At 40.6% G+C, this 23,969-nt stretch overlaps 1 protein-coding gene across 6 annotated transcripts in view; it reads right to left on the bottom strand.

Annotated features, from left to right (window-relative positions):
- Positions 1 to 23,969, bottom strand: part of LOC118206226 (astrotactin-2-like) — a 466,985-nt gene that overhangs the window by 158,989 nt on the left and 284,027 nt on the right. For all 6 annotated transcript variants that reach the window (XM_035378599.1, XM_035378597.1, XM_035378598.1 and 3 more), the window contains 2 exons: positions 19,657 to 19,823; positions 13,512 to 13,700 (listed from right to left, as the gene is read on the bottom strand). In XM_035378599.1, the coding sequence (XP_035234490.1) occupies positions 13,512 to 13,700; positions 19,657 to 19,823 (356 nt within the window). The remainder of the gene's footprint in view (positions 1 to 13,511; positions 13,701 to 19,656; positions 19,824 to 23,969) is intronic.

The following is a 23,969-nucleotide window of genomic DNA, read 5'->3' as shown; positions in this document are numbered from 1 at the left end:
TCCCCATAAGCCTGGGGGGAATACAACAACATATTTATTCTATGTAATTAGGGGGCCTCAATGAGGGGGTGTATTCCACAGTTCAACTGTCTTCCCTGAACAGAGGACATTTTTATTTGCAGGAAATTCAACTGTGTCCTTGGCAGCATTAAACTGAAAGCATCCAAGGGCATCATAGTAATGCAAACTCTTCAGTTACAGGAAATTCTGAATTGTACTTCCAGTAACCACAACGGAAATTATTGGTGTAGAAACCACTGATTTCATTTTTGTTTACAAAAGACGGCATGATGATAACTAAACAGGAGGATGGAAAGCCCTCATGTACATTTCATACACTATACAACCAAGGTATTTATTTCATACATAAAGAAATTCTCACCTTAAGGCCAAGGCAGACCAAGCATCAACTCTCTTTACAGTGAATTTTCTGTTATGCTGCTTTACACTATTTTATGTTTGTTTGTGTGTCACCTTCCCTCTGTAAACTTGAACCGTAAATTTAATTTTAAAGCCCCACAATACCTTTTTCTTTAAAATGTTGATTTTACATTTTAAATATATATTTTCTTATTTCTATGTCACCTAAGTAAATAAATAAATAGACAGCACTAGATGGGCTACTTAAATCATACATTCAAAAAACCTCATTGGAAGGCTGTCATAATAACATGGGGTGCAATAATTAATTTGACCAGTAGAGAGCACTGGTGATCCAAACCTCATCTATTGCAATTCCAATGAATTAAAAGAGACAAAAGAAGAAGAAAAAAAGAACTCACTCAAGTCTTTCACTGTCACAATTCACAATAAAAAGATGGAGGAGAAAAAAATACAGGAAAATAACACATAAATAAGAAAAGCAAAAACACACGCCGTCACTCTGAAGAAAAGGAATAATGGACTGCGCAGGGCAGGGAGTGAATGTGTGCAGTGACCTGGCTGTGGCCCCTGAAGTCGCAGGACAGAACTCATCAGGAGGAACATTGATCACCTTGATTTACCCATCCCCCGGCTCAGCGTCTGCTCTGTGATGGATCAATGCCTGGAGGGTAAGCTCTCCAATATCCTTAAGCAGTCGCACTGTGGCGCCACCTTCTGCAGCAGACGTTCACGTTCTCACTGTTGTGTCTTTGATGCCAATACATTTAGCAAAAATATGACTTTTCTAAAAAAAAGTTACACATATAGCCTAATAACTACAAATGTTTCAAGAAAGCTCTTCATATAACATAGCAATGGATACGATTCGACCAATCATCCAGTCAGCACATAATTATTAAGTGTTACTACAACGCACAAGGTTGGAGTAGTAATTCATATAAGACAATCCCTTCATTTAAGTGTCTGAATGGGGCATGACTGGCAGCACAGACTCTCAGCATATGATACCATGTCAATGTTTGCCTGTAAAAGGTACTGCATCTTCTGTTTTTTTTTTTTTTGCCTAATAGGAAGCCACTCATGAACGTATAAACAGCAGAGAATGCCCATTCTGGCTTGTCTCTTTGCTCCTGTTAATAATTATAATGGTATGGCTTAATCACATGGCTCTATGTATCATGAATATCAGAGCTTGAAAATCCAGGCTGCATAAGTAGAAGTCCTCCCCATTATATTGTTCCAATCACCTGGAATTACTAATTAATACAATTATTCAGTCAGGAGATAGAATGAATGAGTGAAATCAGCTGACTGAGTCAATGGATGAAAAAAAAAAACACATGGCAGGGCTTCTACTTTCTGACCCCTGGACGTTCCTGCTCTGGTTAATAAAAACTGATGGGGAAGGGAACGGGTTTGTTACTCTCATAACGGGTGGAGCTACTGTGCTCTGTCAACTACTGACTTGTATCTGCAAAGCAAATTTATTTGATCTCCAAAGCAACACACTCTGATTGGTTAAATCCCACTGATGTTCATGAACTAATAAACAAAAACACTTCCTCATAGAATAAAATAAGAACAAATAAAATAAAAATACACCATATATAATAAATGAAAAAAATGACCATCTTGGTAGATCATTATAGTTGCCTGCAGGGAACATATAGTATTATTATTATTATTATTATTGTTATTATTATTATTATTGTTGTTGTTGTTGTTGTTATTATAGTGCAGAATATGTAAAGTGCACACCTATACTGAATGATGACTATTTGCAGTCATCAATCCGCATACCTAAACTACTGAATGATGACTACTCTCACAGTCATGAAGTTTGCTTTTGAATGAGCTGTGTATTTCCAAGTTTTTCACAAAAAATGGCAGACTGTCCTACATGCTCAGAACACTGTGAGAGAGCTCCCCCCCCCCCCCCCCCCCCCCCCCCCCGCTACAGCCATGGGGGTGAGAGGGTGCATACGTGTGAGAGTGTGTGCGTGTGCACAAGCATGAACACAGTTTCTATAGTACAGTGCACTGAATTCCCTATTTTTTTCATTGCCAGTGAAAACCACCATCTGTTCTGGAACGCCAGTCCGCCAGCTAAGACAGCCTAGCCTGGAGTCAAACTTGCATTCATATAAGTGTTATTAAACCTTTCGCATTGGAAGCAGAAGGAAGTAGCCGGAAGCAGTAGGGGAACGGTTGCAGCCCCCAGGTGTGGAAGGGCAATGGTTTGCAGGATTACCACAGAGTTTTCACAGGCTGGGATGAGAAGGATGAGGGAGGTGAGAGCAGTGATTTGAAATCGCAATGGAGCCAAAAGTCATCTCACAGAGGGTGCCTGTGTACATGAAACAGCACAATGTAGACCTTTATTAAAGACGCCTGACACAACATAATATTCCCACTACGCTTTTACACACTAGTGGAATAATGTAATATACCCACCATGCTTATACTCTAATACGAGAGATTCACAGAAGATAGCGCGAATCACCTTATGAGAATGACTGCCTACATCCTACTGTTGAGGCCAAAAGTTTACATACATTCAAACTCAATTTTTCACAGCTCCACACATTTCATGGTACCATACATTTCCTATGTTAAGCCAATTAGGTTATCTACTATATTTCCATAAGAGGTCATTTCAAAATAATAGCTAAGTGACAGATTTAATTCAGCTTTTATGCACTAGATCAGATTTTCAGTGGGTCAAAAGTTTACATACAGTTTGTTAGTATTTGGTGGCATTGCCTTTCCATTGCTTAACTTGGCCCACAAACCTGATTGAGTTACACCAGTTCTGTCAGAAATGGACAAAAATTCCGGCAAAGTATTGTGAGCAGCTTGTGGAAGGCTATCCCAAGTGTTTGATTCAAGTTAAGCAATTAAAAAGCAATGCCACCAAATACTAACAAAGTGTATGTAAACTTTTGACCCACTAAAAATCTGATATAGCACATAAAAGCTGAAATAAATCTGTCTCAGATATTATTTCGAAATTACCTCTTACGTAAATAAAGTAGATACCCTAATTGACTTTACACAGAAAATGTATGGTAGCATGAAATGTGTCGAGTTGTGAAAAATTGAGTTTGAATGTTTTTAGCCTAGGTGTATGTAAACGTTGGCCTCAACTGTAACTCCTAATTATGACAATTGGCCAATCAGAAGCTTCTAAAATGTCATTACATCATTTTCTGGAATCTTCCAAATTGTTTTAAGAGACAGTAAACTTGGTGTATGTAAACTTTTGAACCACTGGAATTCTGATATAGTGAATTAAATAAGTCTCTAATCAATTGTTTTAAAATTACCTCTGATGTGAACAAAGTAGATGCCCTAATTGACTTGCCAAAAGAAATGTATGGTAGCATGAAATGTGCGGAGTTGTGAAAATCTTCAGCCTAGGTGTATGTAAACTTTTGGCCTCAACTGTATCTGAACCTGCTTTGGACCGGAGAACTGCTTATTGTTTGAATCCATGCTGAGGCAGCAATGTGCTGATTTTACAGAAAAGTTGTAAATTGAAGCTCAGCAAAGTAAAATTTACTACTTCTCTCTCTTACTTCTCCCTCCAGGGATCAGACTTGACTTCTTCTTCTTCATTATTATTATTATTATTATTATTATTATTATTATCACCATACAGAGTGAAAGCGCACAGCTGACTATCTGGAGTGACAGCATGATTTCTACACACTCCTTTCCATGCCGTATCAGGTCAGGGTTTACTGAGTGCTGTCTGCAGGCTCACAGTTATTTACATATAGATAGATAGTGGTTGCAAACAGAGTGGGGGTGAAGGTTGCAAAGCATGTGCGAGTGTGTGCGTGTGCGTGTGTGTGCATGTGTGCATAAGTGCATATGTGTGTACTGTATGTGCGTGTTGTGAATGTGAATTACAGCTCATTCACACCAGACAGGACAGTGTTACATCATATCCTTTGTGTACTTACCAGGCTGCAGATGTCAACAGTTGGATTTTCTGAATAAATTAAGATCGAGTACTTCATTCAAGTGCAAGAGCATTGTAGCATCCAAAAATGTGAGCTTCGTGTTACTGTTCTATAATGGAAACACTTTTTAGAACATTCTAAAAATGGTTCTGACATGAATTCTCAGTAATGTTTTACAGAAAAAAAATCATTTGGGGATGTTGTCAGCAAGTTTCTACCTGACATGCCGGGAATTTTCTGTGACCTTTACAGAGGTAATTTAAAATAAAAAAAATGCTCCAAGACTGTTTAAAAGAGAACATTCTCATCATAAAGTTATGTCTCATGACAAATGGGAAACTAACCGTTACCTTCGGCACTGGAAAAGTTTTGTGTCAGCTGATCAAGCATTTTGGGTTTGAGCTGTTCGGTCACCACTGGAAGGTTAGGTTTGGTTATTTAGGAGGCTGGACAATGAGGCCAGAATGCGCTGACTCTGCCCTGTTGCCTACAAGTTGTCACAGAGGACTGGGGAAGGAAAATGCTGCACTTTAAGCTGATAACAGCTTCCTTCTCTGTCCCTTTTTTGGGGAGGCGGGAGCCTCAACCTATCCACCCCCACCTTCTGGTGCCGACAGCCTTGTTAGAGAACTGCTGATGAATCGAAGCTGGCAGTTGAAAGGCCAGAGTCTCTGTTCAGTGGTCAATATGCTCACGCCTCAGCAAAATATCCTACAATTAACTTGGCTCAGCTCTAACTTTTAGTCATTACCTAACCTAAATCTCCCTCTGGATAAGGGAGGTTGACTTATACTCTTTGGGAAGGGAAGGGAAGGGGGGGTGGGGGGTCAGAAAGCTTAGAGAGGGTTACAATGCCTGCCAGCAACACCACTCATTTAAAAATCATTTTTATTCTCTCAAAGTAATAAAATAAGCCCCCAGAGGGGGACGTGGAATTGATTTTACACTTAAAACAATAATGAATAAAGGTAATAAAACATGTAATAAAATTTAAGGAAGACAAAGGTATCTGACAAAAGCTCAAAAGAATTCTAAAGAAATCCAATCAGTTGTACCCCAGCCAGCCTCAGGGAAGTGAGGGAGAGCCACATGTGGTCCTCTCAAAGACCATTTACCCACATGAGACTGTAGGTCAGACAGTCCCCAAAGGCCTAATATGACTGTTTACTTTCATTAATTTGTAGCTAGCACCTTTATCAAGCCTCTCACAGGTTTTCTTTGCATCCATTTATACATTTGGTTAGACTGAAGCAATTAAGGTTAAGTACCTTTGCTCAAGCGTGCAACCGCTGAGCCCCACCTGGGATTCGAATCAGAAACAATTAAGTTTCCCATTTCCAGAACCACCACATCACACTGCTGCCCAGTGGTGAGTCTCACTGCGAGTGAGAAAATCAGTATACACTTAACAGGAAATACTCAACCGGACTTGTTAGATATCCAGTGAAATATAAGGAAGATTGCATGAGACGACAAACTTCTCACAGCTCCAAATCTTCGATTTAAAGATGTGTTTTTGTAGTTAAGATTTCCAACGAAAACTCAAACAGTATGACGTCACACCTTGGGATGCTACGGCAACGGGTGCACTGAAATGCGTGAAATGAGAGCATTCACAGTAAGCTGAGAGTACGGCTCTACTGTGCTCTCGCCTTCTGGACCAAGCAGAGCTTGTGTGCTTCGCCCATGGGCAGCGAGGCATACTGCCTGAACAACTGCCCTCCACAACCCCCCACACCTGCTAAAGCCTGGCCTCGGCTTGCTCTTCCCTCCGAGCCTCGTTAGCCCGCAAAATTTTGTTTAACAGATGCGCAGCTGGGACCCCTCCGAGACACACCGGTGCTGCGCATATTGATGGGAGGGAGGGACGAAGGCTCTAGGGGTACTTAATTTTTCTCTTTGCCTCCCTCCCTTTTAATGACTTTCTCTCATTTACTCAGGCCCAGGGACCCAAGCTGCATGAAACATGATAACGGCCCCATCTCGACCACGCTGTGTGATGGCTACAGAGAGAGAAACGTGACAGCCAAGTTCTTGCCCTCTGAGCCTGTTAGCAAACGCGAGCCCGTTAGCATGAGAGCTAAAGTTGCTAAAGACCCCGACATCAGAAGGCGGTCGATATAACCTGAAAATAGCCCTGTCATGAAGAATTTTTTTTTACCTTTTTCCTTTTTCTATGAAATCCTATTCCAGCAATTTACTGACAGACTAATTACCCGATTTCTTCACCCTCACCACATTTTTCTTGTAGGAAAATTACCATCATGTACCATTACTTTAAAACGTGTCTAGATTCAATCAACATTTTCATTCATTTTGAATCACAGTTTACTTATACATATGCATTTAGTTATGACTCATAAGCACAGGACTAAAGCACAGGAATGACTCACGGTTGAATTCAAGCAATTAGAGTTTTTTATTAATTTTTTTTTTTAGAAGTGACCCCAGCAGACCTTCATTCCAATATCAAAAACTTCAGCCTCCTTGATTCAAGTCAGCTTCCAATGCCACTTCCTTTGCCACTCAGCTTCCTATCCCCCTATTTTAGACAATTGGTGAAATGTAACTCTACGAATACATCTCCAGTTCTTTCAGAAGACACAATTCCCTGGTGCTATGCTTTGTCTTTTCTTTGGTGTCCTTTCTTTAGGAGGGTACATGTGATTGAGTGCCTACTGTTACAGATGAGCTCTGTCTCTCCATCGTCTCTGAGGGGGACCCTGGGGGAGACGAGAGTTTGGGGAGGTGGAGGGGCGCTTAGTGACAGGGATGGAAAATAGATGCCCCGGCTGATGGATAGCCTGTTGTCACTTAACCCCCCTAACCCCCCCCCCCCCCCCCCCCCCGGATGGCTCAGATCACATGGTGCTACCACACGTACTTACAGACTGTGCACAGATCCAGGTACACACACACACACACAGAAACACACAAACTGAAACAACACCCACATATATATATATATATATATATATACACACCCAGGAACCAACATACCAAAACACCCCTCCCCACATACACAAACACACTTACTGATATATATATATACACAGCACATACCCACGCACACACACACACAATCACTGCAACAAATCAGTAAACCTGCTCATTTCTGGTTTTCTTTCCTCATTTGCCAACAGTACATCAAACCCATTTCTTATTTACACACCTTAATCGGTGATACTGCTTGTAATTCGATATGTCATGTTAATGTCATTTAATTAAACCTATTCAAAGGGTGGTACACACCTATTCGTCATATTCAGCAGAAACAGAGGGACAGGGGTAAGACCTGTGGATACCCACTGACAGTCTCTGTTCATCCACTTCCTACAGGCTGTCTTTACAAAGAATAAGCACTCAAGCTTCTCGATTGAATCACTCACTTACCAATTAACACTACCCTAGGCAAAGTAATGTGTGAGATTTTTCCTGCCGATTTCTATTTGCTTTCACAGCCTTTCATTTGATTGCAGAGCCATTGAAAAACTACAAAAGTACCTATTTTTTAACTTGGTTTGCTCCAGTAAGTTTTCAGTTTTACTGCATGAATCAAGATTTTTCGGAATTACAAGATTTGTGACAACTGCAAATTGTGTGAACCTGTTGGATATTTTACTCAGAAGCATATAAATTAATCATTGCTGCCACATATTATTAAAATACATTTTGAGATAATAACTCATAAATGAATACTTTGTTACAAATATTATTTAATTCGCTATTTTAAAAGTTTGAATATGTTTAAAACTGAAAGAGTCACCCATTAACACACTCGCTCAGTGGCTCCCATAAGTACTTATCATAACAGCATCTGGGGCATTGCATACAGTATGTGGTGTCAATGGCTAAAAAACCATTTCTGTTTCCTATTGTTTTCATTAAGAAAGTCATATGCAGTACAAACCAGTGCATGGCACTCCACTTTCTCTCCAGTGCACACAAAATCCTACCACAATAACAATCTGTAATCATAGTTGCTAAATTATTAATCAAAATTAACTGTCCATTAGGGCTGAAATAATCAGATAAATCAATTGCAGGGTATGTGAAACCATTAGGTGTGGAAACAGAGAAAATGTCTCATTCTTTCTTGTGATGAAAACATAGGCCTGAAGGCCTCATCTGTCTTTATTAGTGAACAAGTTATTACTAGGAGTGAGACCACAGCAGAAAGATCTGGGGCTTCACTGTTAGACTATACTGCCAGGCCTAGCTCAGGTTTCTGCATTAGTGCAAGCTTTCCAGGTATATTTAATAGAAGCATTCAAGCTTTTTCATGATGTTTTTTTATTTTCCCAAAATGAAAGAAAATTATTGACCACAGAAAGGCCACCATTCTCCATTTTATCCACTGTTGATACACAGTGAAAACTGAAACTAAACACAATGCATTCAGCTTATAAGACTGTCACACAAAAGACTCAGACCAATCTGATGTCATTACCCTAAAGCTGCAGTAAGTTTGTTTTAGAACACTTATCCTTCATATTTGGTTACATTTCCTTCACATTTTAAAACATTAAGCTCTTAGAAAAAAATCCAGTCTCTCCGATTGCCCCAGTCTCTAAAATCCACCACTCCAAACTTCAGAGCACCTGCATCTTATCCAAGGTTTGAGTTATAATCTGAGCTTTGTGGGGGTCTCTAAAATAACTAACGTTAGGTTTAACATGGCGAGGATGCATGATGAAAGCTGACACGTAAAGTAGTTCAAATTCAATCAAGCTTTATTGCGGAACATTCAATATGGAAATCAGACATTCGCTCAGTTTAATTCACAATGGCGGACAGGGGAGAAGCCCCTCAAACTCCTCCTTCATCTCGCCCACGGTGGCACAACACACAAACAACCAAAGACAACAAAACACAAATCATACAACACAGACATGTTTGTACAAGACAATAATCACGCTATTTACAACATTTACAGGGCAACAGTCCCGCACAAACCCAATAAAGTGTCCCATGCGTGGGGCATCCTGGGAGCTGCCGGCGGCATGGTAGCTAGTCTATACTACTACTTTCTATTCAATATATTACAAAGATAATGTTGGCTGATACATGTAATGGCTTCTTCTTCCAAATGGGTTCAAACGCTTGCGGCTTGCAGGCTCTCAACAGGAACAGGCATAGTTTGCGCAATATTCTACTGCGCACCATGGTGGCTTGGTGGTGAAGTGCAGCCATACTGTCATTCACGAGAGAATATGGTGTGTTTAGTTCTTTTGGAGAACATGTTTCTTTTAGCCTATTTATCTTGTTAATGTAAATAATACTCATTACATTGGAAAATGCATTATTTGTGATTAAGATAATGATTGTTGGTAATTGTGGCAAACACGCCTGCCACAGGCCACCGAAGTGGCATTCCAAGGGGCCCTCCAGCACAGAGACACAGGGAGAAGATGTTCAAATAGTCCACATTTATTTACGAGGGTTTGGCAAGATGTTACAGCCAAATGAGCAGATGTAAAACACTGTCATGACAGAGCGGCTCCCTGGTGTGGGTGGGGATGGCAGATTTAACCTGTGCGCAGTGATTACCTCACTACGCACAGGTGCAGCCACTCCTGTTCCTGGGTCCAATTAGCCTGGCCAATTATCTAATTCTTAACCAATTATCCAATTGGCCAGGTCTAATTAGCTTGACCCAGGGCAGGTGTGGCTGCTTAAACCAGCCATCCCCACACCACAGTAATGTATTAGCGACCCCCACAGATGTATAATTTTACTGCTTTCATGGGAGCTCAGACCCCTCCTTATGGGAGCTCAGCTCCCACTGGCTCCCACATAACTCGAACCCTAATCTTAACAACCGATCCAGCTCTCTGCAAGGAGGCTTCCTTACCTGCCTGTCAATCCTGTTGCACATTCACAGTGCTGTCAGAGCAGGCAGGGCGGGACTACACAGATAAGAACAGAAGAAAGATACTACAGCTAGCTGGTAGAAAACTAAAAAAGAATGACAGACACAAATCTGCCAAGATGACCATTGTAGGCAAAGGCAGAACTGGTAATTTTGGCATTTTTAAAAAAAATTTCTGTCATTCTTTAGAAGAAAAGATTCCAACCAAAAAGTATTTAAAGCAAGCAAAAGACACAAAAAGAGTGAACATCGGTTTGGATCTTCAGTGATGGCGAGAGCTCAAAGATTTGAAGAGCTTCAAAAGTGTTACCAAGCTTGCTCAGCTGGACAGGTAATATTCTTTATTGTTGTATTTCTGCTGGAATTTGTTGACCCCAAACCATGTAGCTGATATAGATTCTTAGTTACTTGAAGCTGCTTTATTTACAAATGTAATGGATGTAATGTGCTGTAACAAAAAATAATATTAAATTCAATGTTTGGCTGTGAAATATCGCTAACTTTCTTACTTTTTTTTGGTTTGTTACCACAGCCAGCCACTAACTCTATCACAACCTAGCCAGCAATACTGCATGAAACACAGTAATTTTTGCCAATAATATGCCTGCTTTAGCTGTAAATAAAAACTTTAGCTAAGATCATTGTTTACGTTCATTATGACATTATGTGTTTTCTATTCTACCTGTGAATGCGAGATAATGTGCTGCATTACCCTCCCTACTTTTCAACACTCTTGTCCTCTCTCTCCAGTGTACCTGCATGTGTTTGGGGGGAGGGGCTTTAGAAGGAGAGCTGAGGGGAGGGGGTGGGAGGGAGTTAAACATTGTTTTTTAAATATCAAGCTGTCTTTCTCATTTCTCCAAACTTATGCACTGCACCTATAAGGACATGTTCCTTTCCAAAAATTGGGCAATAAAAGGTTTTAAACACTTTTGAACTGAAAATAAGTTTTGAATGTCACATATTTGTATATATTGTCCTAGTGCCACTGAGCTATCCTTTAAGTATGATCCACCTGCTAGTTTAAAGGTACAATTTCATGAATACAATCCACTCTTTAAGGTAAATTAATATGTTGTGCACATATCTGTCATGTTTCTTCAGAAGCAGTACAAAATAATATCACAGGAAAAAATCCAGATCAACCTGACTGCTGATTCTCTGTATCTTCAGGCCCAGGTGTTCCACAGTATAGACTTGGCCTCCTTGTTACACTCACTACAATTTAAAAACTCTTACAAATCTCCTCAAGGGTGTCTCTTTATAGCACTGGAATTAGGAGATTGTGTAAAGGCAATGAGAGAGCAGATAAAATAGGCATATAACACTAAGCCATGCGGTTACTGGAATTTGTTCAGAAACAATGGCTGTGAAATTTGTTTTTAAAAGGCCTGATGCAACAGTCTTGGGAAAAGGGAAGAGACATAGAAGATGTAAAGTACTGTGTATCCCCCTTTTGGCCACACTGATCTGAGATTTGTCACAGCCAGATCAAAGCCATTGTAGTTCTGCACTCCTACAAATGCAACCTCCAGGCCCTGCAGCTGCTAGTGTTAAATCACTAGTAAATGACATACAAGTTTCAATCTACTGCCAATGCTGATACAGCTATCTTGAGAAAGTCATATCTCTGAGTCACTATGTCATATTACCTGTGGCTAACAGTGATGTACTGTACTCTATGTGGACAGAGTGAAATCTCAATCCCAAATTCTCGCCCTTCTATGGTAATGTCATACTATTCATAATGTTGTGTGGAAGTGATATCATCATCATCATCATCATCATCATCATCATCTTTAGCTAGTTATCTTTTCCCAAAACTCTTGTAGCTCTAAGATCACTGTTAAAAATATCATGAAGTGCATGTTTATATTCAAAGATATCCCAAAATTCTCATTACTATTGTGCTTAAAACCCATCACAAACTAACTGAATGCTCCAGACTATTTGTCAAGAAGCTAAGCATGATTAAGCATGATAAGGAGTTAAGCTATCAATGGATGAATGCTAATGTTCATTAATGTGAGCAATTATTCTGTGTTACTGAAGGCTAAACGTAAAGTACATTAATCAATACATTTCTGACCAAAAAAAAAAAACAACTTGTGATAGATATTTTTAATGCTTTATGATGATGAATTTACTTAATTTTGTTCCTCCAAATGGAAGAAAAAAGCACATCTTGAGGGTGTCATATTATTGCATTATTATACAGAAACTAATGTTAAATTGTATATCAACTATCTAGTAATTGCAAGTCCAAGGTTACTGACTTGCCTCCTTTGCTTTAATGCTATATCCAAAATTGTCTGAGGAACTTGCATTAGGGGAGAAAGTATATTTATAATGTGCCACTACAAGCCACGAAAGAGTGCTTGTTAATACACTGGCTAATTGTATCAACCAGAGGCAAGCTACATTAAATGTACTGTATGTGTGCTGTCAGCAAAAATGTTTAACCCCTTAATCACCATTCAACATGCCATAATACCACTAAATACCCACCAAGTTATTTATTTTAGGGAATACTGTAACCTGGTAAATCAAACAAACAAACAAACAAAAAAAAAACTAGGTTACTAGGTTACAACATTCCTTTCCCTCCACTTCATTATACATGAAAATGTCAGTATGCCACAACATTAAAGGCAAAACAGGGACAGGACTACATAAAATAAAAGATGTTTTCCTAAAATGTTGCAAGAAGATGAGTATGATTCCTCTGTTCACTAAATTATTTTTTAACTTCTTTCTTTGATTATATGTTTCTAATTGTATTAAAACAGTGAGTACAATGAAACTGGAGACCAGAAAAAAGACCTTTGTAAGGGATAAGATTGAGCTCCCCCTGGCTCCTCTATAATTCAAACTCTGTTTTCAGCATATAGTGCCCTTAAGAACACACTTAGCTCCTGTTTCCAGTGATTTCCTCTGCTCGGACACGTATTTGCAAGCATTCATCAAAATTTAGCACATTAGCAATGATGCATCACAAAAGCCGTTGTACAGAGTTGTATTTCATAGCTATCTGGAACTGAAGCATTGGCAATTTGCATCTCTTGCTATGCCTAAGTGCAAATAATGAGCGCTGGGATTCAAAGCAAGACCATAAAGCATTCAAATAAGTTTTTTTGTTTTTAGATTTTAATTTTAATTTACTTTAAAACAAAGAACAATAAATCATGCTTAGTTTTATGTCACTCTGGTCATAAATCTGATCAGACACTGCAGATACACCTGTGTCAGCTACATGAAGAATAATTGATCATGGAGATGGCACTCACCTGAACGTCATCTGGAACACTTGGCCCAGGTGCACCTGCTGGGTCTTGTTGTTGTAGCCATGAAGCATTTCTCCGAAGAGTGTGTTGTTGAAGCGGGTACTGTGTCGCTGACAAGCCGGGCCCTCGCATACCTCTGACTGTAACACACAGGTGCGGCCATCTGGAGCCAACCTGTACTCCTCCACGCATCTGAGAAGCAGAGGACACACCTGTGTCTCACACATAACTGAGAGCCAGACTCCTTCACACTCCTGGGAGAGAAGGAACACACCTGAGTCTCTCAAGTCTGCAATATCTGCTTTGCACAAGAGAGAGAGAACATGTTGGCAGTCTGTACTCGAAGCACTTTAGAGGGTACTCTTACGAAAAAATCTAATGTTCAAAAACCACATGTGACCACCCAACATGTGAAGATATCTGTACAATAAGAAATACTCCCGATCGTGAGATGAGAGCAGAGATAGGCAACTAATCCAATTTCAAGTCACATATTTTGTTTTCACATGAACATTAGAGCTCACATTTTAAAAAGTTGGTGACATGTAAAAGTGTGAAGATGCAAATGACTCTGTAACTTATTTTCTTTTCATGTGTGGAAATTTTCATTCACATGTAGGAAAAGCCAATCATGTGAAAATATTTAGTTCACATGGGACATTGTGTAAAGCAGGGGTCGTCAATCTTATCAAGTTGGAACAAAAGCCTGCACCCACACCGGCCCTTTCTGGATAAGATTGAGGACCCCTGGTGTAAAGGCAAATTTCATGTTTTTTTTCCGTAAGGGTATGAACACTCCTGAGTGTCACTCACACCTGAAACCTGTGCTCCACACATCAGAGAGAACATATCTGCTGTCTGCACTCTATGAACCTGAGAGAGCATGGACACACCTGAGTCCCAGTTGTGCACCACCAGCCTGTTTCACATTAGCAGTCACATTAGCCAGCCTGTTTCAGCAGCAGACATGGAACAGAATGCAAGGTGGCAGGAAGGAGGGGTTGAGATTATACTACAGTTGGAATATTTATATATAAAGGTTCGCATGCTTGCTATTTTTCAGTCAGAATATAAACAGTGCTCCTCTTGCTTAAAACAAACTTTTCATCTGTTTATCATGATACAAAGACCTATCAGCATGATTGTCACAATGAGGGCATGGAAGGGCTGCACTGAATATGTGTGAGACAAATTGAAGGAGAGGGTTGATCAGAAGCATTTTTCTGTGCCGCATTTCTGAGCAGACTTTCTGTTATTTTTGAGATGTAGGGCAGATATTTCACAGCAGGGGCCTGATTGGGGTTTTGACAGGATTCTGTTGTCAGGTGTAATCAAGACTCTGTTGCTAAGCATAATCAAGAACTACTCTGAGCTGTGCTGATATGCTCTTGAAATTGTAAAGCAGAGATAATTTCCCTTGTGAAATCTCTCACTAAGAAGAGTGATATAAAAAACAGAAGTATAGACAAAGAGAATAAAAATATCAGAAATAAAGTGATTAGTGTTTCACAGTGAAATTAAAGTGGAATTAAGTTATGGAAATCTGTATGTCTTAATAATTGTCAGTTAAAAATGCATCATTTTAAAACATGAAACATTTTCTCTGATGCAGATGAACAATGATAAGTCGTTAGGGAACTACACTCCTAAGACTTAAGTTTCAAACCCTAGGTAATAGAATATATATTGAGCCACATTAATACTCATGACTAAATGTATTTTTTAAAGCTCATTACTACACATGATGTTAAGGTGCCATTAAGCAAGAAAAATTGTTTTTAATTAATAATAACCATCTTGTGGCAACTGCGTGATTACATTTGCATTTAATTTGATTTTTTAATTTGAGATTTTATTTGCAAAAAGGGGGAAAAGAAAAAAGGCAACCAATGAAAGTAATTTACCACACTCTTTAAAACTTTGTCCCGATTTACTAAATTTAATTTCTGTAACATTTTTACAAAAAAAAAATTTGAGTCAATTTTAGAACTTTGAAATCATGTTACATATACATGGCATTTCCAAAAGTGTGTGGACACCTGAACATCACACACACTGCTGTAACAGCCTCCACTCTTTTGGAAAGGCTTTCCAGTAGATTTTGGAATATGGCTGCAGGGATTCACTTCCATTCAGCCACAAGAGCGTTAGTGAGGTTGAGCACTGATGCTGGGCATAAGGCTTGTCTTGCAGTTGGAATTCCAATTCATCCTGAAGGTTTCTGATGGAGTAGAGGTCAGGGCTCTGTGCAGGACAGTCAAGTTCTTCCTCACCAAAATCAGCAAACCATTTTTTATGGACTTTGCTTTGTGCATGAGGGCATTGTCATGTTGAAACAGAAAAAAGCTTTGTCAAAACAGTTGCCACAAAATTGGAAGTGCACAATTCTCTAGAATGTCAATGTATGATGTAGCATTAAGATTTCACTTCACTGGAACTAAGGGGCCTAATCCAAACCATGAAAAACAGCCCCAGACCATTATTCCTCATCCACTAAACTTTACAGTTGGCACTATTCGGTCCAGTACAGTTGGTACTATGCATTCCAGAAAACCCAGATTCGTACGTCAGACAGCAAGATAATGAAGCATGATTCATCACTTCAGAGAATGTTTTCACTGTTCCAATGTCTGTATGCTTTAAACCACTCCAGCTGACACATTTTCGCCTGGAACTTGTCGTAGAACACAGTGGATCGGTAAGTAGGCCAACCGATAGCTAGTAACAATTTTATAGCTTTCAAGCTTAGACATGTGGAATCAAAGACTTTCTTTATTCTGGGGCAATGTCTGGAGTTTGAGACTGCTACAGATTCTAATGATAGTGTACAGATGCCCAGTGTTACTATGTTATTACACATTGAATGATCTCCAGGTTTAACTATACAATGGTAAAGCCTAGTTTATGTTGCTTTCTTTAGTTTTGTCTGGTAGTATAAGGTCACTGCTCTACTAGACTCTAACATAGCTAGCGGTGAGGAATGGTTTACATATGAAGTGTTTTACGGATATGAATGTTAATGAGCACAAACCCTGCCCTTGTCTGCTGGACAGGTCACAATAATCTAATTGTGTTTATTACAATTTTATGGTTTATAATTGGGTTAAAAACTTGAAAGAAATTACATTACAGGCATTTATCAGACACTCTCATCTAGAGTGACTTCTTACATAGCATTTACATTGCATCCATTTACAATAAACAGCTGGCAGTCAAGGGATCAGCCCCAGCATACCTCCACAAGATCTTCAAACCCTACATTCCAGCCAGAACCCTCCGATCCGCTACCTCAGGACACCTGGCACCTCCCCCTCTTCGCACCTGCGCTTCCTGAACACGTCTCCTGTCTGTCCTGGCTCCACGATGGTGGAATGACCTCCCCGTGGAGGTCAGAACAGCTGAGACACTGACCCACTTCAAGCGACAACTGAAGACTCACCTCTTCAGGCTGCACCTCTCCCCATCCCTCCCTACCTCCCTGTAATCTCTAAATTGACTGTAAGCTTAGGGTTGTAACTAGGTAGCTGTTTCGTAGGTGACTTAGTTAATGCACTCGTCTTAACTACTGCTTGTATTTTTGCATAGACTGCGTTGTTGCTGTTCTCGTTTGTGTTAGTATTAATCAGTTTATCAATCAGGGTCCAAGTTGAACTATGCGGTTGTTCCCTGCACTTGGAACTTCTCTTTAAGGTTTTCGACAATCTTGTTCCTGGTTATGGTTATACACTTTGTTGTATGTCGCTCTGGATAAGAGCGTCTGCCAAATGCCTGTAATGTAACGTAATGGATCTATACTGAAGCAATGCAGGTTAAATACCTTACTTAAGGGTGCAAAGGCAGTGTACAACCCAGGAATCAAACCTGTGACCTTTAGGTTACAAGACCAATTCCATACCCATTACACTACACTACCACTAGAAATATTAAGAAGATAATCAGTTGTCTGGGGAATATAACCACAATTTAAATCCAGTTGCCTGGACCTTTAATAATTTAAGTAATTTCCAACAAAATTCAAACAATAATTAAGCGATGTGATTTGTTGGACAAATTCTCATTTCTTTTCATGAAATAAACTTCAATAATATAAGTACATTTCAGACAAAATTGTTTGTCTGACTTATAGCCATTTATTTAGGTATGGTCAACTCAAATAATCACTTCAGTATTATTCAGTCATTTTATTGAGACGGTGTAATTAAAAAAAATATATATTATTGTTGCATTTACAAGGCCAGTGAATTAATTTTAAGAGGGCAGGAATTTTTTTTTCAGTCAGAGAAAAAGTGCAGTGGAGAGGATACTCTTGAACAGCACACTGGGAATGTGACCTGGTTGGTCACGTGTTGGATATTGGTTCAAATTGCAGCCTCATCTTTTATAGGCCAACTCCTGCTGTTATCTTCTCTAGTGTCTCATCAGCCAGTGCTGGGTCTGTATTTCCTCAACAGTATCTCATCAGTCAGCAGGCCATTTTTACATTCTGAAGGTTTAAATACCTTTCCTCTTACACCCCCCCCCCCCCCCCCCAAATCTAGAGCTGTGTCTAGCCTATGGCAGGGTCAGGTCAGCCCAACTATATGTTATACTCGCACTGGTGAACAGTCACATGCAGCCACAGTACACCGCTGGAAAATTAGTTGCACGGAAACACTTTGCCACATTTAGGGTCTTTTTTTATTTGGTGCTCAACATGGGGCTGAGTATGTCCAATTCCCACCTTAAATTTGGAATTTCATCTCAACTGACAATTCACATCCACGGTTCTCCTCTGAAACATGGTGTCACCAGGCTCCTTTTTGTCTCACTGCAGCCCACAGCCAGGAGTTGAAGGAAGACATTCCATGTGCGGCTTTGGCATGCAGTCCATGGGTACCTGATCAACCAGCGGGGGTTGCAAGTGAATTATGAACCCCATTGTACCCAGGGTGACACAATAAGCAATTATGTGATGTGCTGTGGAGCTACCAGCCACATTCGGCACTGCCATCGTCTGCATTTGAACCAAGACTGTGGGGCTCATGCATTCACCACAGCAAGGCGCACCACCCAGAAGCCCAAAGAGGACTTGTATATTTAGGCTACTTTCTTGTTAACTGAAGGAATTATTTTTAGTATACAACCAAAGAAAAATGAAGATTTTGATAGCAACATGTGCCTTCAGACGTCCTGTTCATTGCTGCTGACCTAATATGTTCTATTTACAGAAAAATAGATATGCTAATCAATATGTACATCAAAGACTGTAAAAAATATGGACAAAGCTACTGTGACGTCACCCATTGACTCTCCGTGGGTCTCTAAAACACATTTTGAAGCTCAATGGCGGGCGCGGACATGTTGTCGATTTGGAGCCAAAACCAGTGTTAAGCGGTTCTGTGATTTTACAATGTGATTGACAGTCCGGTGCGGAAAAGCCCATCAACCTGAACTAACGATTGCAGAACGAACTTGAGGCTAGCTGACTGTCTGCCGTTATGTTTTAAAATATATTATCAAATGTTTACGGAGTTTAATTCATGTAATCACGTTATATGTATGACATTAATAATACAATTATGTTCAGTTATCTTCAATTTATGTTTCTCAGCAAAACAAATATGCTTAGCTACATATCAGCTTGCCAGTGAGCTAGGTAGGCTATCCGTGGTTAGCTCACGCATTAGTAATATGAACCACAGGGGAAGAACATCGACTAGGGTCAATCAATCAGAGATGTGTAGGCTACTGGTGACAAATTGACATTTGTACCGTAGACTTACATGGAAACCGGATATGAAAACACTTATACTGGAGCCAACCGTAGTGGCGCTAGTGAGTAACCAGGAACAACAAGACCAGTAAATGAGCTTCAAAAACGAAGTCTGGTTTTGGCCGCTTGATGTACATATGACATATAAATATATTAATCTAACAGATATGACATGTTTTACTGTGGTATCATATACTAGTGAACCAGCGTTAGTATATACTGCTGATTTAGGTCATTCAGCCAGGGTAATCAAATTCATTAATGGAAACAGAAACCTACGTACAGACTGGACTTGCAAGAATGGACTTTCTCATCTCTGATATTCATTATGTTTAAGACATAGAGGCGGGGTCATCAAACTCTTGAATTGGATAAAGCAGTGGAGGGGACACTCACCCACAGAGCATGAGCACATTGCTGGAGGTGGGGTCCTCTGGGAGGGGCACCAGCTGCTGGAGACACAGCTGCTCACAGCCCCCGTTGAACCCATCGGAACAGTCCGTGCCCTTCGAGTAGTCATAGCAACCTGAGCCATCTTTCATTGGCCGCAATCCCTCAGGACACTAAAGGGGGGAACGATTGCATGCAAGGGAGAGAGAAAGGAACAAAAGAAGAGAAAAGTGAGTGAGAGAAAAGAGAATGAGTAAGAGATAGATAAAGAAGGGAGGAAGAAACGTAATGAGTGTACGAATGGGATGGAGAAAGAGAAAGGAGGAAGGATAATATTTGCTAGTTGTTCCTGCAATGTAAAATAACATCTTAACAGCAGTTGCCAAACCAGGAGTTGCCAAACCTGGTCCTGGGGAACCGCAGGGTCTGTGGGCTTTTGTTTTTGCCAGAAATACAACAACCATTTAGACCAAAGAAAACAGGTGAGGTGAGTTAACAGTGTAATCAACTGCTTTAATGAATCAATTAATTGCAGAGTAACAAAAACCAGAAGACTTTGCTGCTCTCCAGAATCTGGCTTGGCTGCCTCTGATCTAAACAAAGCGCTTTTGGAAAACTAAATAGCATTCATCTCTCCCAGCTACAATGCCTCAGTCACAGGAATTGTAACTGTGAGAGATGGATGGTATTTAGATGGTGGAACAGAGAGCACACAGATATTTGAGGGCTAAACGGTGAGACAGATTATTGGAAAATGCGGAGTTCACTCCACCCAGGACAGCCGCATGATCCCCCATTGTTGCCTGTTTAAAAACCCGACTCAAAATATAACGACTCAGTCTCTATCATTTATTTAAAATGCCCCACTCCACACATAAAAGTTTCTCCACAGTGTAAAGGGCACATGCAGCGACCCTTGTGCACTTTAAATTTGTACTCTCCTCGCACCCAGTTTCTGATTTATGCCTGCTAACTGCCTCATTTATTTCACCCAGTTCAGTTCAGATTATTATTACCATTTACACGTATAAAAATACATGCACAGGAAACTGCTTCCAAAACTTCTCACAGTCAATGGCACACATTTAAGGACAGCAACACCAACAGACAGTGAAAGGTATTGAAATAGCACCAACAAGACATTGCACACACAGTAACTGCAAAGTGAATAATGGCACCACAGGAGTCCATACAGTGCTATTGTAGCAAGATCAGTGTTCCACTGTAGTGAGCATATCAGAGACTACATACATTCAATTTTGGATTACAATATCTACAGTATCTTTATAGTTTGAGGGATGTGGTCAGTGGTAACCTCTATCGTTACTGTCAATGTAGGTTTCGTTTGCAAATTAAATCATCACTGGTTAGTGACTCTGGACTGTGTGCTTAAATGCATGCGTATGCATCAGAAGATTATCACACATGGCTGAGGGGTGGCTCATTCGGTTACGGCATTATACTGTGGTGAGTGAAAGATTCTGAACCACGTCAGTGCTGGACTTTGGCCGGTAGCTTCAAAGGGCAATGCACAATTGCCGGTTGCATTGCCCAGGATATGGGAGTATACAGTCGATTGGGGGACAATGTTTCATTGCTATCTAATGACCCCCGCAAGTCGATCGGACACCCGTAGCCTACATATGAAAGGTCTTCCCCCAAAACACACTGTGCAGGCTTGGTTACAGTCTGGGGTATGAAAAGAAGCAGACATGTAACACCACCTGTTTTGGAGGAGAACCATGGATGTCTACACCCTCCCGACTCTGCAGCGAAGTTCACGCATGAACGTGGCTGCGGCTGCAAGCAGTTACTAGATCCAAATTGGGGTGGGAATTGGACATGGCTAGGCGCCAAATGTATTTTTAGAATATTATCAAAAGTTATCTGCACTTTGGTCCAGCAGCTAAATCCTGAATATCAAGGTGTTCCCACTCAAACTGTTCCCACTTAATTTTAAGCAGTTGCATTTGTTTTGGTTCTGCTTTCTTGAGTCTTGGACTGCAGCCTAGATTGTCTGCCACGGTTCAGCGTTCTCCTCACCCCAGGGTGCTTTTCAGTTCTCTAGCCTGTGCTCTACACCTTGTTGCATGCAAGCATCACACCCCGCTCAAGGCCCTGAAGTGTGGGGGCTCATGACACAGAGGTCACGGAGGTCACGTGGTACGTTGCCACTGGCGTATGAATGCCTGCCAGCTCTTAATCAGTTCCCGCCAATAATTTGATGAACAGGGAGATATACTTCCAATTCAAAATGCAAACAAACATGATGAACAAGAGAAAAAGGCCAACAGTATACAATTAATTCCACATTACATTCTGTCTTTTGTTTATTTGTATTTACTGTTGTATTTTAAGCGGACGTCCTGGTGCGCAGAGAAACTTAATTACCATTCAGTGAAATAGGTAGGGATTACGGCTCTCAGCTGCTTGAACAAGATAAGGGGGAAAGAGAGAGAGGGAGGGAGAGAGAGAGAGATAGAAAGAGAAAGAGAGGCAGGGAAAGAGAATGAGAGAGATTAAATACATGAAAGACAGAATTACTATGGGACATTAGTGTACAGTGTTCTGCCTGATGTGAGATGTGGCTAAAATAATGCCCACTGACAGACATTTACCTGCTGATTTAGGCACAGACATCCCGGAGGCTAAGGCTTCGGAGTTATGAATCGTAAAGCTGTTACCAAGCGCGAGGAATTGGACCTGATATAACAGCTCACAGTGTTTTGCGCAATGATGATGAAAGGGTCATTAATCTTTATGGTTGCCTTTATATTCAGTTAGTAATATACGCAGTTCACCGTTCAGCTAGTCTGAAACCCAGGCTTGAGGCAGAGTTCTGTTCGGTGGAGTTCTCCCCGCAGAACAGAATACTTCCCATCAGGTGATTCATAGCAAAATACAGAAGACTTTTTTGTGAATAACCTACCATATATCAGACTGAATAGATGTTCTTTTGAGAAAACACATTTAAGACCTTTTCATTCGCTCCCTCCAAATCTAGAACGACCACTCCTGACTGTAGGAATGTATCGTCGCTGTAACGTTTCAAAAACGTGGGCTGCCGCACGTCGGCACCGTTGTCCTCTGAAGTATGGCTGGCTGATGTGCCTGTTCACTCAGGTCTGCCGGTTTGCAAGTGGATGGCTCGTTAGCAGCTGGAAGACTGCAGACGACTCAATCGACCAGAGCAGGAGTTATTGTACAGGGAGTCCCTGTTGACTATAACACTCTCTCCCTTGGAGATGCTGAGAGAAATCGGGTCAGTATCATCTAGATTCGATTATGGACAGCATGGAGAATCGCTGCTCTGTGGGATGAAGCCTAATCTGGATATGACACTTTGGAGACTATGTTTTCATTTAGGTCATGGATTCATCAAGCAAACTGAACAATGCACACTCCTTACACACATAAACTGACATGAATAAAGCAGTCTTGCATTCTGTGGGGATCCTTGGGAGAGCAACTCCCGTACACAAAGGATCAGACACCAAAAGAAAACATGGAGTAAAAACAAACTCCGAAGGACAAACCTGTCCAGCCACAAAACTGGCTCGAGAAACCAAAAACAACCCTTTACAAACCAGGGAGAAAAGAAAGGAACCAGTGATACAGAGACGAAACTCTGATATAAAACCCTGAGACTGGTCTCAAAATATAAAGACAACCGATTTACAAAATACTCAGCGAAAAGGAAAACCTGAGATTCAGCTCAGAATGAAACAAACAAAATACAATACCAGGGACAGCGTCCCAATACCGAACAGCTCACAAGAGCTCAAAATAAAAGTATAAATACCCAAAGGCGTCAGAATGCGCTCACCGCGCAAAGAGATTGAACGCCTTCTAAATGAGGACAAGGAATCACACACAAGTACAATTCTGCACAGAGTCCATCGAGTACCTATACCTTACCGGCTCTATGTAAAAGAGGTTTGACACAGAAGCGCTGATTGCCGGTCAGTCAATGCTTATAAAGGCACTTCCCCAGGTGAAAATAATAGGAAATCAAAACACCTGAAACAAATGAAGCATTTCCCAGACACTGGGTGCAGCACAAGGCCACTGCACCTCAGACCCATGACACCCTCAATGCTCTACCCAATCAAAGGACTGTTCAGGTGAACAAGCAGAAAGAAAGGAAGCCTAACCCCAGAAATGCTATTTGGACAGTGCTCAGGGTCATTTACTTAACAGAAGAATGAGAAGTTGTAGCAAGCGGTGATATTGATTAGGTTGCTAGGGGAATAGATACCATGACAATGAAGAGATTAGGAGACAAATATCCTGGAGGGGTAATAAAGTTCTCCTAACGG

This window comes from Anguilla anguilla, chromosome 10 (genome assembly GCF_013347855.1).
Source record: "Anguilla anguilla isolate fAngAng1 chromosome 10, fAngAng1.pri, whole genome shotgun sequence".
Lineage (NCBI taxonomy): Eukaryota > Metazoa > Chordata > Actinopteri > Anguilliformes > Anguillidae > Anguilla > Anguilla anguilla.
This window is presented reverse-complemented; position numbering and strand designations above follow the sequence as displayed.